At 37.4% G+C, this 18,458-nt stretch overlaps 1 protein-coding gene across 8 annotated transcripts in view; it reads left to right on the forward strand.

Moving 5' to 3' along the window:
* The window catches only part of LOC124870310 (receptor-type tyrosine-protein phosphatase mu-like), a 247,633-nt gene that overhangs the window by 155,665 nt on the left and 73,510 nt on the right, over window positions 1-18,458 (forward strand). For 5 of the 8 annotated variants that reach the window (XM_047368913.1, XM_047368912.1, XM_047368914.1 and 2 more), the window contains exons 13-16: window positions 3,685-3,721; window positions 6,362-6,436; window positions 9,329-9,464; window positions 12,122-12,151. In XM_047368913.1, the coding sequence (XP_047224869.1) occupies window positions 3,685-3,721; window positions 6,362-6,436; window positions 9,329-9,464; window positions 12,122-12,151 (278 nt within the window). The remainder of the gene's footprint in view (window positions 1-3,684; window positions 3,722-6,361; window positions 6,437-9,328; window positions 9,465-12,121; window positions 12,152-18,458) is intronic. The other 3 variants (XM_047368917.1, XM_047368919.1, XM_047368918.1) reach the window with 1 other exon arrangement.

The following is an 18,458-nucleotide window of genomic DNA, read 5'->3' on the forward strand; positions in this document are numbered from 1 at the left end:
TTATATTTTAAAACCCTAGAAAGGAAGTACATTGTAGTAATTAGACTTTCCAACAAAACCTAAAATAAAAGGTGCATTTGCTTCAATATCAATTAGTTTATCACCTTCAGATAAACACCTGGTGCTATCAAACCATACCAGAGGAACCGTCCAAATTGTGAATAGTTAAATAGAAATATTCATTGATATATAAAAGCCTAATTGGTTTCAGTTAAAAAAAAAAAAAACAGAGAAATAATCACTGCCAGTCCAGCTTTTTTCAGTTTTTCCAAATATACAATTAACTGTCTCAACTGAGTAACAACATAATCAGATCAGCATAATTGAGAGAAAATCTAATTTGTTCCTCTTAATTTAGTCAACTTTAGTTAGAGAGAATCAAACTGATGAGCACAATTTGAAAAAAAAAAATCAAAGTTGTGAAAGTAATTTTTCTTTGTCATTTAGTTTTTCAACAAACTTCTATTTTTAATGGAACAAACTTTCTTTTATTGTCAAACTACACATTTTATTCTCTCTCTAAATAATATCAAGGTAGATTTGCATAAAAGTAAAAGTCTAATTAACATTTTAACTCCTTGCTGTAAGTTGATAGCTACATAGTAACAGATAACAGGAGCAGACAGCAGTTTCATGCAGTCTTCAAGCAGTCTTCTCATGCGGTGCACAAACAGCAGTGAGTGCAGCTTTTTCTTTGGAACTTTCTTTCAAACACCACACAAATGAAGAGCGTTTAAGATCTGATCTGCAGTTAAGTGTGCAAGTCGGTGGTACAACAGGGCTGGCTAATCCTCCAGGTCATAGCTGCTGTCATCGAGTAGCACTTGGAGGGCCCCTCCCCTGTGCAGCTCACTCAGTTGCAATTTTAAGAGCCCTGCCGATTGTGTCCTGAATGAGAATCGCCATAAACAGCCTCCTTGAGTATCACCAGCACGTCTTTAACATGCAGCAATGCTGAATCAAATTAGCAAAGTTTGCTCTTGAGATTAAAGCACAGACAGATACGAGTCCATGTGTTGTGTGATTGGGGAGGAGGAGAGTGTGTGTTGACTTACAGGTCTAGTCAGAACTTCACATACACTCATAGGCATTTACAACATTTATAGAATTTGAACATTTGTTTTCCATGGGCCGAATGGTTAACATTCCTTAGCAAGATGATCATGAACCAAACACTTTTTACAGCCATTCAAGCTTTTGACATGATCCTACTGAACAGGTGACTCTTCTTTTTGGCAAACATGGTAAAGTTCAGGTAAAATGGTTTATTTCCTTTTTAGGCCTATAGCCTTTAAGTGTAGTCCATACATTTTACATTGAGATGAGGTTTGGGTCATTCATGGTTAATGTTAACATGCGTTATCCATTCCAAAACATGTTTCTATATGTGCTTGGCAACATTGCCCCACAGGAGGATCCGATCATGTCCAAATTTAAAACATCTGACCCAAGCTGCCACCCCAAAATGAGAAAATATTATGTTATGTTAGTTATGTTTAACAACAACGTGGAAAGCACCAAGGCTCATGTCTATCATAAACTTGAAGCTGCTGGAAGACTGGTGTCACTGTCCACAGCAAAGCAATTTTTATATTAACAGGAACAGAGAGCTTTCCAACCCAGAGAGAAGCTGTCCAAAAGACAAGCTATACACCTTCACCTTTGGGAGTAAATGGTATGGCCAGATGAGATGAAGATTAAACTGTTTGGAGGAGTCAGCGTGAGCATTTCGATGCTAAAAACATCATGACTGTCAAGCATGGTGGCAGCAGAATCATGCTGAGGGATTTATATGACAGCCATCGGTACTGGTGAATTACACAAAGTGGTTGGAATAAAGAAGGACTTCCTCTAAATTCACCAGCTTCCCTTCAAATCAACAGATATAAATGGCTGCAACTTTGACACAACTGGATGTCCCAACAGGGCAATGATTTCAAACCCTCATCAAAACTGTTGTTTTAATGGATAAAACAGGCAAATATTAATGTATGGACTGTGCTTAAAAAACAGCTTTGTTCCAGGAAACCAAAGAATTTCATTAACTCTACCAATTCTGATGAGAAGAGTGGTTAGTCATACAGCCAAAACCATGCCACTGTCTTGGTGATGTCTGCAGAGAGCATGTGGGTTCTCTGCAACATTTAAACAAATATTAGCAGGGCTGCATTTATGTATTTAAGTCTGTCTGTGTTTATATTTTTTACAGTTTATAATCATATTTTGTTTTTTTTTGTTTCCATCTTGAAAAAATGGTTTGGATATGATTTGTATCAGGGCGCTTGAACCTGTGGCTCAGAACTTTGGCCAAAGCATAAAGGCCTGAGAAATGTTTTTAATTATAAAGTTGAAAAAAGGCTAGTTTTAGTATTTTTCTCAGCAATTATTTCATGCTATATTTACATTTCCACAACAGAATTGACTAACGATGCAAGGAATTCTTTTTAGCTCTTCAGTTTTGTCAGTAGGGCCCAAACTACATGTTCTTCATTTTCCATAAATTGACTTTTTGTTGGACGTTTTTCTTTGTTTAAAACATAAAAATGAGATGTTTATTTTTGGTTCTCTAATTTAACTGTAAAACATAAACAGTTTTTACAGTAGATGTTCATAAAACTTGACCACCTAGGTTTTATGCCTTTTGACAAATTCCTTTTATTAAATATGAGGGCACAAACGGTTCTTTGGATTGTAAAGTTTGCTGACTTCTGATTTAAATTAATTCGACATTCATGCTGATGATGAGTGGATAAAAACTTCATACTGGAACTGTTGCTCACAGCTCTATCCCTATAAAGTAAACAAGTATTCACTATCAATAGAGGGTCCTTGGAGCCTCAATTAGTGTCTAACAACACAGACATGATTTCAGTCTGCCTTTTAGACATACTAAGCACTTCAAGGTGTGCACCACCTATAATTAGAATTTCTTTAGTTTTTGTTCAAGTAGAAATCCAATGTAACTTTTCATGACATTGCCTATAATAAAAAAAACATCTGACAGCTTAAAAGCTGCAGTACTGTCCCCAGAGACTTCGTGAACAGTGATCTATTTCTGTCCTTGGTTTCTCGTCATTAAGCTTCTCATGGCCTCTAAATGTTCCCTGCTAACTGGACAGTTCGGCTGGGACAAATGTGGGGACACAGCAGTCAGACCTTTTTGTGGTGAATTACTCATCGGATCCCCAATTCTGTCTGTGTTCCTTTTTTCCTGTTCACCAGACTTTTTTGATAGCAAACTTCTCCACCAACAGTGAGTGTTAAATTGAAGGCTGTTGTCAGAGCAGGAACTCCATTACCTATTCTGTAAGTCTCATTGATGTTTTCTGCTGGAGCCCTGCTTAGTAGGTTGGTGTCGCCTGTCTCAGGGCTCTGGTTTCTCCACACTGGCTGACCACCTTGAGCCGCTAGCTGCCGACAGATCACTGTTGGTTGACAAATCTGCAGCTCAGCACCACTAATCTGTGCTGTGGGCCCCCTCGCTTAGATGCATTTTGTGTCTCAGTCATTGAGCTCAACACATGATAGGGGCCAGCAGGAGACTGGCCACGCTGTTTCTTTGCAACCACAGGTTCACTGGATTGGTATTGTTACTGTCATATGTGTGCCTTTGGGTTTTTAAAGTAACCCGTGATCCTCTTCTTCTACTTTTCTGCTTTCTCTCTTTTTTATCTATTTGGACAGGAAACCAAAATCGACTGTGTTCGGGTGGCAACCAAAGGTAGGACCAGATCAAGTGTTTTTTTTTTTTTTACTTAACTTGCATATATTATTTGAGAACTAACTAAATAATAACACATTGTTAGTTTTTTCACTGTAGTTTTGTGACATGGATTTGGTTTAATGTACAGTGTCTTGCAAAACCTTTTCACATATTGTGACATTAAAACCACAAACGTCTGTGCATCTTATATATATATATATATTTTTTTTTTTTGATAGACCAATAGTGCATAATTGTGAAGTAGAAGGAAATTGATAGAAAGTTTAAAACCTTTTTTAAACAAATAAAAATCTGAAAAGTATGGTGTGTTTATTGATTTTAGCCTCCCTGAGTCAATAATATGTAGAACCTCCTTAACTGTAGTTACAGCTCTAAATCTTGGGGGTATGTCACTTGTAGCTTCACCCATCAAAAGACTGCAATTGTTATTAATTCCCCTTTGCCAAACAGCTCAAACTCCGTCAGATTGAACAAAGAGCATCTCTGAACATCAGCTTCCAAGCTTTAGCATCATTGTCTGGCTGGAAGGTGAACCTCGTTTCAAGTCTTTTGCAGCCTCTAACAGGTTTCTTACCAGTATTCCCTTGTAGTTATCTTTATCTTCCCATCAACGCTGACCAGCTCCCCACAGTATGATGCTTCCACTACCATGTTTCACCATCACATCACAGGGTGATGTGCAGTGTTAGTTTTCTGCTACACATAGCATTTTGCCTGTAGGCAAAGTTTATAATCTCATCTGACCAAAGCACCTTCTTCCAAGTCTTTGCCTTGTTAGCTACAAAGCTTGTGGCATGCTGTAAATTTAAGTTCTCGTGGCAACATCTTTCTTTTTGCAACTCTTGATCTACAGTAATTCACGAGCTTGTATTGGTCTATGACAAACATTCCAATAAAATACATTGAAGCCTGCTGTTTGCTATAATCTAAAAAAGGTTCAGGGGGTATTTTGCAAGGCGCTGTATTGACTGAGAACATGTGTTTTTCTGTGATTTGGAGGCAACCTGTGTGCCCAGCTCAGTCTGTAGGTACTTAGCTATGCTGGCCGAATGTCCTGCTCCTCGTATTAAGGGTGATGAAGTCTAAGCACCATTGATCGGGGAGCAGAATTGATACGGCCAGAGGGAGTCATAGTCACAATCCGTTCTGGGCTGTGGGAGGTTCTGTCACATGCCCCGACAGTCTCATATATTATGTTGTCTGCATTCAGTTGCACTATAGATTTATTGCAGAAGGCCCAAATGACCACAGCTACATGGGTCAATAGGCTGAATTCAGTTGCACACACAAGTGTAAAGATCATAGGGAGCCATGTATCACCTGGAGGAAAACATTTAGTATTCCAAATGTTTCTCACAAGGATACACGGATGCAGACCAATTTGTTTGCATCCCTTAAAGATGTGTAAAAAAGCCTACAAATAAGTTTGCCCTTTATAGCCGTTGTACAAACTTATACTGAAAATTCCAACCGTTAATTTGATCATATTTATTTAGTGGGGATTAAATCTCATAAGACATATTTGCTTTCATCACTATTGGCACAATTATAAGTGTGATCTAAGCATCTTTTTAAATGTATTAAATATTTTTGGTGTCCTGGGGGTATAAATTTGAAGTGACACAGAGGTAAATTTCTGTTAGCCACTAGCAACAAATCTGGATGAGAGCCCATATCCATCTTATCAATGCTTACAGTGAGAAGGATATTAAGGGAGGTAAAATAGTTTCCAAAGCTAACTGTTTGAGAACATCTTGGGGTCTGAAAGTCTCAAAAACAAACATTAGATGCAATTTCCATGCCAATTGGTTGTTTGGAAGTCATCCCAGAAAAAAGCCTTCACTGTCCCATAATCACAAAGGCTCTACTGGGTTTTTAAATGTATATTTGTGTTTTGTTTTTTTTTTTTGCAAAAAAACATTCCAGATGGATTTGGCATAGAAGAAAGGGGAAAATGAGGGAAAGTACCTATGCCCAGTGTTTAGTACAGTGGGAGCTATGATGCTGTTGATCTGTTTTTCTTCTAAAGGCACTGGAAACTTTGGCTATACGGTGCCGTGGACTCACTGAAATACCTGGAGATTTTACATTAATATTGGGTGACTTGTGTCTGTAAACTGAAAACAGCTCATCTTTGGGAGAACAATTTCAATACGATAATGGTCAATGATATGGCACAGAATCTGTTTCCAGAACACGAAATCAGCCTTTTCTATGTCCATCTCAGTTCCACAGCTAAATCCTATTGAAACCTGTGGGGTGAGCTGAAGAGTATAGCGAGTAAGAAATGAATCTATGGTCATGGTCAAAGATCCTTCTGTCTCTGGAAGCACCACGTGTGTGAAATCTTGGAGAAGAATAAAGCTACCAAATCAATTTACTCTAGTTAAAGGTTGGATTTTTCAGGATGAGATTATGCTACTCTAATATTTATTTTAAGGGTTTTTAGTCATCTTAGCCAGCGCTGCCAACCAGTTTATCTGCATTTGTAAACTAAAAGTTTCCTAAATGAAATGTTTTGGGTTTGTTTTATCTGGCTCTGTGTCGCATGATGTTGTTTCCAGCTTCAGTGTGGCCTCTCTCTTTCTCTCTTGTCTTTGTCCTGCATGCCGTCCTGGATCCACTGACTATACTCAGCTGCCATACTCGTGACTCAGCTCACCACCCCCTACATCCGCATCGCCCCAGCGGCCGGGGACAACCAGCTAACAGGTCAGGCCTAGAGCCTCTCTGCAATCCTCTGACACTCACTCCATTACTCTATGTTGAGAGATGTGATTGTACTCACAGCTCCCTCCACAGGAAAAAAACAAAACAAATGCATGTGTGCAGTTTTTTGTTATTGTGTTTTAATTTGCATCTAGGCATCATGATTAACTCAAAGACATGCAAAGATTGTTTTCTACCTTCATCTTCTCCGCATTAGTGGACATGAAAGGCCTGCTTGAGGAGCGATTGTTGTTTTGATTAGTCACCGTAGAACATTTCTGACAGGAGTTAATCCTTTTTCATGAATATTTCTCATTATTCTTAGCCAGATTAAGTGACTGTTGGTTGTTAGTTGTGACAACTTCAAACACACAAAATAATGCTGAAGAGTAACTATTCAAAATATGCCTGGATCCTCCTTGCTGAGCAAAGATCCTGAATCTCTCTGCAGCTAAATCAGACGAATAGTGGATGAACCTTCAGCTCTTCGAAGCTCGGATGGGGATTTGACGTTGACAGCATTTCTCTGAGATTAGTGTGAAACAATGTTTGGGGACAAAATCACCTCCGTCACTCCTGACATGATGTCTTTCACAGTCTGGCAATCCTTCACCGTTTTGCCTAAAATCATATCTATTTTTCGAATAAATCCTGTTGATAACAACACAACAGAGCTGAAACAATATGTCAAATTCATCCCGGGATGGATATCTACTTTTTTTTTAGAGGGAAAGAAAATGGGAATCCCACATAAAGATTTGGTTGACATGACCATTTATTTTTCTAAATTTACAACCGGTGACAAGGAATAATGGTGTTTCTCAGGTGGACGGTCGGGATTCTAGCACCACAAGTATTTATTTTTTTTTAGAGCACTTCTTATCATTTCCCAAGAAACAGATGGTGTTAAAAACAAGCTTCTTTTCTAAAGTACCCAATCTCTTTGCGCGTCTCATTGTGGGCTATCTCCTCCCTGGCTGATATTTAATGTTTTGAGCATTTTTATCTTCTGGGTGTTATCTTTTCTGTCCTGCATCATGCATTTTTCTAAATCCTAAGAACCATTTGCCTCAAATGTGATTAACCAAGGGTAAAGTAGGTACGCATTTATCTCTCTTGGTGCAGCTTTGTCCACAGATTCCTGATTGTCCACAAAGGACGTGAGCTAAAGGTGGAGTCTTTGGGACAGTTGAAAGTTACTTACTTTTATTTTTGCTTCATTTAATTAATTTATGTTCTTTTAGAGTTCCTAAATTGTACACACTGTCGCATCGTTCACTATACACAAACGCTATGGGGATGGTCACAATTCTTCACAACTGCCTTGCCTTGTACTAATAAAACAGATATGTCAGATATATGAGTAAAAATAATCTTTAGCTGGATAAAAGTCTTTAAAAAAATCAGAACACTTTCAGGAAAAAAACTCAGAGTGGTCAGTGCAGTAGAAAAGTCAAAGGAGAACAGAACTAAACTCAAACGGCAGTGATAAATTCAAACTGTAGAGCAGAATTAGTTGCAATAAGGGTTTTAATTCTGCCCACAGGCCAACAGGCAAAAAGATGGAGGTTCCCTGGGAGAAAATGAATTTTTTTCTTGTATAGAAATGTTTTTTTGCACCCTTTCTATCATAATAATATACTTCTTGGAACTGTAAACCAGCAATCTTACATTTCTACTTCTATAATAGAGTTGGGCCAAATAAAGACCTTTGCAACAAAGTATGCATTTTCTAGTATGATGTAATGGGACTACAAAAGTAGCCTATGCTTCTGTGAGTTATATTACAATGGAAGTGTCATTAATTATTAGTATTTTGAATGTTAATTTGTGAAATTATTTAGAACTTAGTATGCAGGTATGAAGGTATGCAGCTTTAAGTAAATACCACTAGAGCAGCAGTTTTGCTACAACTTGTTTAATTTAATCTCCAAACAGATTTATTTGGACATGTCAGAAGATTTTATGGCACATCCATTGCAACTCAGAGGTGCAATATATACCACATATAACATACACTGCTACAAAATTCACATGAATGCCAGGCAGATGTGGTGGCAATGATGACATGATAATAACATTACTTAATTCAATGCAGACTCTCTTTCTGCACTGATGAAGATTCACTCAGCACAGCATGCTGAATGTTTTCAGCGGCTGAAACAGCAGGAGAGTTTGCCCTATTTTCTGATTAACTGAACTAATAATTATTTGTTCCCCTGGGGCTACTCAGAGACATTGCACTGCCAAATATGGTCAGGTGATCATTTAATAAACGAAGGAAATGAGACAGTGACTTCACATCAAAAATTAAGTTACCCAGTTTTGTCAGATACTTCATGATACGCAGAGATGAATAACACTCCACCATTACAACTGATAATGTAGCCTGCGTAATTTCATCTCAAGATATGAAAAGTTGGATGAGATTTTTGTCAAAAAATAAACTTTTTTGAGAGCAGAAACTTAGAGGCACAATATATTTTGCAAATAGATTTCTTTGCTAAGAAATGTGTGTAAATGCTATCTAAATGTTGTGGCAGTGAGAAAGTGACAACATCACCTGATCTAATGCAATGCTGTGCGGAGAGAGAACGCGTACCAAACGTTTTGAGGGGCTAACAGTAAAGTTTGCCCTATTTTCTGATTACCTCATCTAATAAAAACCTGACTACTTAAAGGCATTGTTTATACAACATTATACTTTCATCCCTAAAGGATCAGATGATAATTAAGTGAAGAAAAAAAGGTAACTTACATAGGACGAGACTCTACACCCTTCATCCCAATATAGATACAATGTAAGTGAATGGCAAGAAAGGAAACAGATTTGATTGTTAGTCTTGCTTTTTGATTTGCCCCAGTGAGTGGCTCTTAACACCTGATGTTTTTCAGGAGCAGCAACTCATAAACCTGATGCGGTTGAACCAGAGAAACAAACAGACCACACTGTAAAGATTGCAGGGGTCATCGCTGGTATCCTCCTTTTCGTCATCATCTTCTTAGGTGTGGTGCTCCTTATGAAGAAAAGGTAAGCAGTTTTTTGTCCTTCTTACTCATTGAAAAACAGTTTCAAATGTGTGTGGATGAGGTTGAACTCACTTGCAACATACAAAAAATAAACACTTTCTTTACCATAATTTCCTGTGTTTCTTCCTCAAAATGGTAGCAGTGTCAGTGGCATCATAAATAATTAATTTGATTATGTTGATACGGCCCATTTGTGCTGTGTACAGCCACAAGATACAAGTGTGCCATGAAAAATTAATCCGATTCTACAGCACCCTCAAACAAATGCACAGCACTTCAGTGACACTGGAATGGGAATAGAGGGAAAAAATGTTTTTCAAATGTTGTGGTGTGGAGTGGAGGCATAGAGGAGTTAAGAAAGAAAATAAGATGAGAGGCTCACAAGGAGAAGAGCCTGGCCGCATAGCTGAAGGCAAAGTTTACATTAGCTGTTGGACCCCATACTCCAGAGATACCCACTGCACACATTCCACTAATCAGGGGAGCTAATGCTCAACAAATATGAACTTCTTTTGTCCAAAGGAAAGGTTTCAAGTAACACAGTATGTGTTTCTGTGAATATTTCCTCCATGGATACAAGTTATTTTTCTGCAATATCTTTCTGATGTTTAGCATGGGTGAGCTGTAAGTTGTTTTTTACAATCTTATGTCTTAAGTTCAATCAAAGATAAAATGCCTTAAAGTATTCATTCCCCTTGAATATATATATATATTTTTTTTTCATTTTGTCATTTTACTTCCTCAAACATCAACGTGAGTTTTCGAGGTCAACCAACAAAAGGTAGTACATAATTGTGAAGTGGAAGGAAATTTAAACATGGTGTATGACATGTTTTGCAAATAAAAATCTGAAAGGTGTATTTGGTATTCCGCTCCATCGCTCTGATATCCGCAAATAAAGTCCATGAGAACCAACTGTCTTCAGTGATCAAATAATTAATAAATATACTATAGCTTAACTACATGTAATTTATTATCACTTTTAATTCAGCTGTTCTGTGAAGGCCTCAGAGGTTTGTTAGAGAACATCAATGAACAACCACCTTCATAAAGACCAAGAAACACAGCAGACAGGTCAGGGAGAAAGTTGAGGAAGGCTCTAAGGCAGGGTTAGGTTAAAATGGAATAACTTTGGTATAACTGAAAACCAAAACATGACCATCCAGCTAAACCTGTCAGGTAAGGAGAGCACAAATAACAGCAGCAGCCTAGACCTAGAGGAGATGCAGAGATCCATATGGAAAAATGGAAAAATCATTAATTTGGACAAAAGTTAGTCACCTTGTAAGATGATACCCATCATAAGATGTCTTTTTGAATTTTTTTAAAACATCCTGGATGAAGGTGCTCTGGTCGGATAACAGCAGAATGTAACTATCTGGCCTATGTGCAAAACACTATTTGTGGAAAACTAACATCCTGAACTCAACATCTCTACTGTGAAACATGGTGGTGACAGCATTATACTGTGTGGATGCTTATGCTCCACAGGGAGAAGGAAACTGGTCATAGTTGATTAAAACATGGAAAGAGCAAAATATCAGGGGATCCCTGAAAGAAAACCAGGTAAAGACAGGGTCAGAGGTTCATCTTCCAGCAGGACAATGACACAAAACATACAGGCAGCGCTACAGTGAAATGATTTAGATCAAAACACATTCATGTGTTAAAAATGGCACAGTCTACATCCAAACCTAAATTCATAATCTGCAGTAAGACAAGAAATGGATGTACACAGATGCTCTCCATCCATTGTTTTACTTTGCAAAGGTAAATGGACAAAAATGTAAGTCTCCAATGTACATTAGAAACACAACTCTGAAGATTTGTAGCTGTAATTGCAGCGCAATTTGGCAACATTTATTTGCAAAACAAAACGTATCCTTTTCCGTGCACTTCATAATTTACAATATTTTGTGCTGGTTAATCACAAAAAATCTCAAGAAATACATTGAAGTCTATGGTTGTAATGTCACAAATTGTAATTAAGTGTAAGCATTATCAAACATTTGAATGCACTGCAGTACATGAGATCAAGTAAATGTAGATGGCTGGGAAGGCGTCTCTGTGTCATTTCGCTCTAATATAATCACCATGTTCCATGTTTACTCTTGCTGGTAATATAGGTTCCACTTCCCACAGCATGGCCCTGTTTGTGTAGCACAGTAATCAGTGGGAGGGTGTGAAAATCAGCACCAAGTAATGGAATTGTTTTCAATTAGCCTTAATCAAACCGGAGATGGAGAAGACTCCGTTGGTTGAATTTTGTCTAATTTACCGTCACCGACCAGGGAATCAGACTTGTGTTTAGACATTCGAAGTACTCATTAAGTTCCAACCTCAGAGGTCAGATATGGTAATTCTCTTTATAAGTGTATAAAATGATGTGTTGATAAAAAGGGAGATCAGTTTTACTTCAGTAAAACTTCTCGGAACTTTACTCAGAGCCCCTTACAGAAACAAGACATGACTCCAAGCGATCACCTTTGCCCTCACAATCACTGGTTTATCTCCACGTGTGCCACCATATCTGATTTTGTTCATTTCTACTCTTTTTTCAAACATTAATATATTTTTACTTTTTCTTTCCTTTTTATTCCATTCCCTCCCCACCTCCTCCACCACTGCCTAAAATCCTACCACCACCCCTCTCGGCAGAAGAACCTATCACTCCTACACTTACTACCTGTAAGTAACCACTTTGTGTAATGTTAGTGCCATGCTTCTCACCCACACGCTGTTTCCCTCATGCATGCAGAGAGCCATGTCATCCACTTCCTGCCCAGAGCTATTACAGAGGCCCAGCTGTAATCTCAGCTGGAGGGATGGGATACGCCACTCCAATGCATCTCCATGCTATGAGCACATCATACTGTATGTCACATTGGCACGACTTCTGACGAAAAGTAGACAGGCACAGCTACACGCCCCCGCAATTACGAACCTGACACTGGAATGCTGCTGCTGACATAATTTCTGTTGCACTTTACAGAAATTTGTTTATGAAGGGGAAGCTAAACTTGCTGCCTTAATGATTGTACAACTGCCAAACGTATCTTACGAAACAAGAAAGAAAGAAAATCAATGCAGCTACTGATGCATTTTTACTGAGTGTGAATTTTTCATTCGCCTCCAGTAGTTTCATCTCTATTGACTTGTCAAAACTGCAGTTTTTGAGGTGCTTCTATGATTTACTTCTGTGCAGATGTTTGTCCAAATATTTTCCCAAATTCTGTTAACCTACTAAAATGCAGTAAATAAGTCTGTCCGGAACTGTATTTATTACCATATGATTTTAAGCATGAGCAAATATTCTGAACGTATTAATTAAACTATCTGCACGTAATCGTTTTTTTGTTTTTGTTTACCTCAACATCATCCCTGATTGCTTATGTTCAAGCATGCTTTTTTTGCTCTTGATGCACATACATACCATTAACCCTCTATGGTGATGGTGGAGTTGTGTCTTTAGCTGGCCGAAGGTGATCGCAGATTAGCTTATTTTCAGTTTTTATGCCTCTAACATTATAAAACAACAGTTGCAATTAGTCTTGTTTTCTCCTAATACAACAAGTGATTAGACGTCACACCATTTAATGGTAAAGGAGCTTATTCTGCGGCTCTGCCTTCCCCCTGTAGCTCGTCCGCTCCTCTCCGCACGGCCTTTGTGATGGATGCCGACTAATCTGTCTTGAGATGGGCTGTGATCAGAAAAAAGAATGGAGGATGACTCACATCAAAGAACATCTCACAATACACCTGGAGATAATACTACTTTGGAAACTCTGCGTGTCACTCATGTTAGATCACAGCTGTCTTGAACACAAAGCCCCGATGACTTAGCAGAGTGGCGTCTTCAAAGCCACGAGTGAGCACAATGGCCATAACTGTGCAAGGAGAGATTGTTTGGCTGTCAGATAGTCAAAAAAGGAAGAACTGCGCTGTTTGCATTTCATTGTTGCATACAGATGCGCTTGTTTTTTGCAACTTATTGATGAAAGCGTAAATGTGGGGTTTAAAGGTGAAAAACATTATTATTTTATTTTATTAATTTATTTTCTCACTCAATCATCAAATAATTTGTTGTCAACACTACAGACAGCACAACAAATAATAATAGGATAATGACTGAAAAGGTACAGGCAGAAGCACAATGCTTATATTTGTGCCTGTCCTACACCTCAAAATAAACTACACATCATCATTCTTACAATATAGGAAAGACAAAGAAAAAGAAGAGAAAATGAAAGAAAAAAACGAATAAATTAAACTAAGGAATTGATAATAAGAGTTATGGTGAAAAGAAAAATATATAAGAGCAATACTAGATAGCTATACAAAGTTACTTACACTTATAACCTTCAAATACTGTACCACTTATCTTTTTTTTTTTAAACGATAATGAATTACACATTTGTAAATCCATGCCTGCATCATTCCATAATTGAACTCCAACAGAAATACACCTCCTTTTCTTGCTTGTTGTTTATTAAATTTACAAACCTATAGCAAATCATATTTGAATTCATATAATGTAAAGAATCTTTGCACACTGACAGGGGGTGAGTTAAATTTTGCTCTAAACCGTATTTGCATTATTTTGTAGTAGACCAAATCATGAAATTAATGATATCAGATTTTATAAACAGTGGATTAGTATGATCACAGTGGCCAGCCTTGTTAATAAAACCTATGGCTCATTTTTGCAAAAGATTTGCATCATTTATTATGGATTGATATGTGGAGCCCCCACACTTCCATACAATATGATATATAGGGCAATAGCTACATTTTTCCCTGAACAGTACATATTAATATTGTCTGCAAAAATAATATATTATGTAGGATCGTCTCGCTCCTACAAGATGTTTTTCACCAGGCATCCCCTCAAAGTTTTAATTGACACACGACACACGTTAGATAAATAGACTGAACTTATATAGCGTTTTCCAGTCACACAGACCGCTCAAAGCGCTTTACACTAGAGCCACATTCACCCAATCGCACTCACTAACGCTCACACATTCATACACCGATACGCAGATCGGTAGGCAACTTGAGGTTAAGTGCCTTGCCCAGGAGCACATTGACATATGGCAGGAGGAAGCTGGAATCGAACCCACAACCTTCTGATTGCAAGACAACTACTCTTCCTACTGAGCCACAGTATATATGTCTTCTTGAAGCGTCTTCACTTTGTTGTTATTGCATTGTTTAAATTAGCTAATCAAATGTAACAAACATGTTACACAAACCGAAGGTTTATGTTGCTTTATTAATTGCATTCTGTCTTTTGGGCAATCTCCTGAGTCTCATCCGTACTTCTGATGGAAACTGTGTTGCCAGTCAAAAGCTGACAACACTTGTATGATTGATGAAACCCATTAATGTTCCGACGCATTCATCAAAGTCGTTTAAAGCTACGAGAACCTCCTACAGACGGCCAAAAATATGCACTTTAGGTTTATTGCCAGAGGTGGCTGTGAGGGCCTTCGCCCAGCACAACATCAGTCAGAGAGCTCATTAGGAATGCAGTTACATGTTCGATCAAATATGTGACGGCCTTTTAATCAGGTGGCTGCACCGGCTGCTTTGCATGCTGCTGCCAGGGGAAAATAAAGATCAATTGGCATAGGGCAAGAGTTGTGATTGGGTCTTTACTCCCATGAGAACTGGATTCATCCATCAAGTAGCCGTGAAGTTCAGTTAAAACACAGTTACAGCACCACTTTCTCAATCAGATGTCTATATTTCCTTGTTGTCCCTAAACTTTAGGTATGTGATGTGGTTATAGATTGGTTGCTTTGCATTTGTGTTCTTTGTCATTTAAGATAATAATATTCTATGTGAAATACGTGAAAAGAAACTAAATAAATGTGAAACTAACGTGAAACTAAAAAAATTTTACTAAAATAGTAAATAAATAACCAAAATTTCAGAAATCAGAAATCAGAAAAGCTTTATTGCCAAGTACGTTTTTGGACATACAAGGAATTTGTTTTCAAATACATTTGTAATTTACATTTAGATACAGTGCAGATACAAATTGGCCACATTTGTGACCTCTTGGGTGATCATCAGTGCCCTTGTGAAGTAATTTTGGTTGGCCGGCCACTCCTGGGAAGGTTCACTGCTGTTCCATATCTTCTCTGTTTGTGGATAATGGCTCTGACTGTGGTTAATTAGAGGCTCAAAGTCTCACAAAGGGCTTTGTGACATTTTCCAGACTGATAGATGTCAATAACTTTCTGATATTTTCCTAAATTTGTTAGATCAGGGTTTTTTTGAGATCCTTTAAGCTACTTTATGTTGTCAGACAGGTGATTTGTGATTACACAGGTCAGATAGTAATCAGGTCTAGGTGTGGCTGGTGAAACTGAAGCAAAAATGAGGTTAATCCCATTTTATTTACGGTTTAACAAATGGGGCAATTATATTTTCATACAGGATTGGGGCAGTTTGGATAGCTTTTGCCCCTTATTTAATGAAATCATACAGAATCATACAGACAGTTCAGATTTAACTACATATATTTGAATTTGACCTTAGATATAATACAACACAGTATAATTTTATACTTTATAAGTTCTGTAAGTTTATAAAGCCAATAGAAAGTGTTCTAAGACGAACAAAATAAATCATAAATGATTAATGAATGCATTGTTTTTGTTTTATATTTCATCGTCCATCAAATGCTTACTTTGACCAGAAATATGTTTCACATTCCATCTTCAATAAATTAAACAGAGGAAGATTATTGATGGGGCAACCCCTCTTAACTATATTTCCCTGTAAATAAACATGAACCTCTATATAAACACTAACTCAACACAAACAACATGATAGTTTAAATGTTCACAAGCGTTCAAAGAGTGGCGCCCATTTCATACCCATGTATTGTCATTTTGTCCCGATCTACTTCCATTTCATATCTGATTTAAAAAAAAGGAAGAAATGATTTTGTATGCTTGTAATTAACAATAGCCAAATATTGTATATATATTGCTGGTTAAGTATTTTTTTGAATTATGGAGAGAATTATTAAATGTTTAAAACTCATGTCTCATGCCCCAAGCTCTGGTGATATTCAAACAGCATTATATTTCTTGTCAAAGTGAAGTTTGTCTTGGGAAGTCAAGCTATAGGTCTAGATTTATTAGCAATTTTGGCTCAACACCCAGTATCTATGTTTGAGGCTCTTATTTTGAAGTAAGATGGAAAGTTGCTCTTGGGTTGATGGTTATATAAAGGAGTTGACTAAACAAACTTAAAGACTAAACATTGGGCTGGCTGAAATCCCTTGCTTACAGAATACAACGTTTTCAGATAATATACTATTCAATCACATTGGAGGAAGGATTAAAGCATTTTTCAGATATTTGTTTCTCTATGATTCATGAAAATAATGTTCTTCAATAAAAAGTTATCTAATACACCATTGTTCAAATAGATGGGTACAAAATGGTTTATTTACAGGTAAAAAATGGAATGCTTAGGTGTTAAATGAGAGGGCCAATTAGCAAAAGGACAAATTTACCACAAGCCTTCTTTGGCCATTATTTTGAGTATTCTTAATTTGCAGTTTCACGTTAGTTTTTTACCTTTTATAAAGATATAAAAGTACTTATCCTTCAGAATAAATCCTTTTTTATAAACTTATGCTTGCACCGATAATTCAGTGTGTAACTACTGGAAGTAAACATCATGTTTCTGCTTCATCTTACTTTGAGCTAATTTATTAAACTCTCTTGCAATGTGAAAATTCACCCCAAAATGAGCCTTTTCAAGACTTTTGTTAAGGGTTGGCAATTTTCATACTCGTTATTTCCACACTATTCCCATCTTTATGTATGTCAGTTTTCATAATCACTCCCATTGCACTCGGTGACAGGAGGAGGGTTGTACTAAATGTAATAATGTTTAAGACAAAGTTCTCCGGGCAAACATCTTCATTAAACTTTACAAGTCGAACATGTGGCAAGAATTGCATTAATTGGTACAAGCCTTGAAGAGTTTTGAACTTACGAGCTTTGCATGTTGATGAAGAAGAGGAAAAAAGAACACCTTGAGCAGGCCAAGAGGATTTCTTGCAAGAAGTGATTTGGTTAAAATGTAAATATTGTAAGACAGAGTATGACTTTGAAAATCTGGTAAAAAAACAGCATTATCAAGTGCAAAAAAGCACAATATCAGTGAGGGTGTATGACCCAAATTCTGCTTCTACAGAGCATTGAAGAACTATTTTCTGCTCAACTGATTTTTTTCTGTATTTGCTTTTCTTCTTTTGTCACATTTGAAAGTTTCAGATCATCAAACACATTTTTGAATCAGACAAAGATAACCAGATTAAATACAAAATGGAGTTTTCAATTTGTAATTCATTTGTAATACCTGGCAATCAGTGTTTTAGATCACTGTGGAGGAATTTCTGCCCATTCTTCTTTAATTCAGCCACCTTGTAGGGTTTTCAAGCATAAGCCACCTGCTTAAGGTCATGCTGCAGCACATTAATTGGATTTAAACTCAGACTTTTACTAGGCCACTCCAAAGCCCCCTTTGCATAATTCAATTGTACTTGACCCATTTATGGATTTTCTGATAGAAAGCAGAATTCGCAGTTCCATCAATTATGGCTGAATATCCAGGCCCAGGAGCACCAAAGCAGCTCTTACCCTTAAACTACCAACACCATGTTTGAAAGTCAATATGCTGTGGAAATGCTGTGTTCCTTTCATGCCAGTTGCAAAAAGACCAACACCTTTTGGAAAAGACCCAGTTTTATTTTGTTTGTCCACAAAATATTTTCTTAAAAGTCTTGGGGAACATCAAGATGTTTCTAGACCATGTGAGGCTTTTGTGATGTTTTTGCACAGCAGTGTTTTTCGTCTTGGAACTCTTCCATGGAAGCCGTTTTTGCCCAGTTTCTTATTATTAAAACATAAACATCAACATTAACTGAGCGCAGTGATGTCTGCTGTAGATGCTGTTATGGGTT

The sequence above is a fragment of the Girardinichthys multiradiatus genome, chromosome 6 (genome assembly GCF_021462225.1).
Source record: "Girardinichthys multiradiatus isolate DD_20200921_A chromosome 6, DD_fGirMul_XY1, whole genome shotgun sequence".
Taxonomy (NCBI): Eukaryota; Metazoa; Chordata; class Actinopteri; order Cyprinodontiformes; family Goodeidae; genus Girardinichthys; species Girardinichthys multiradiatus.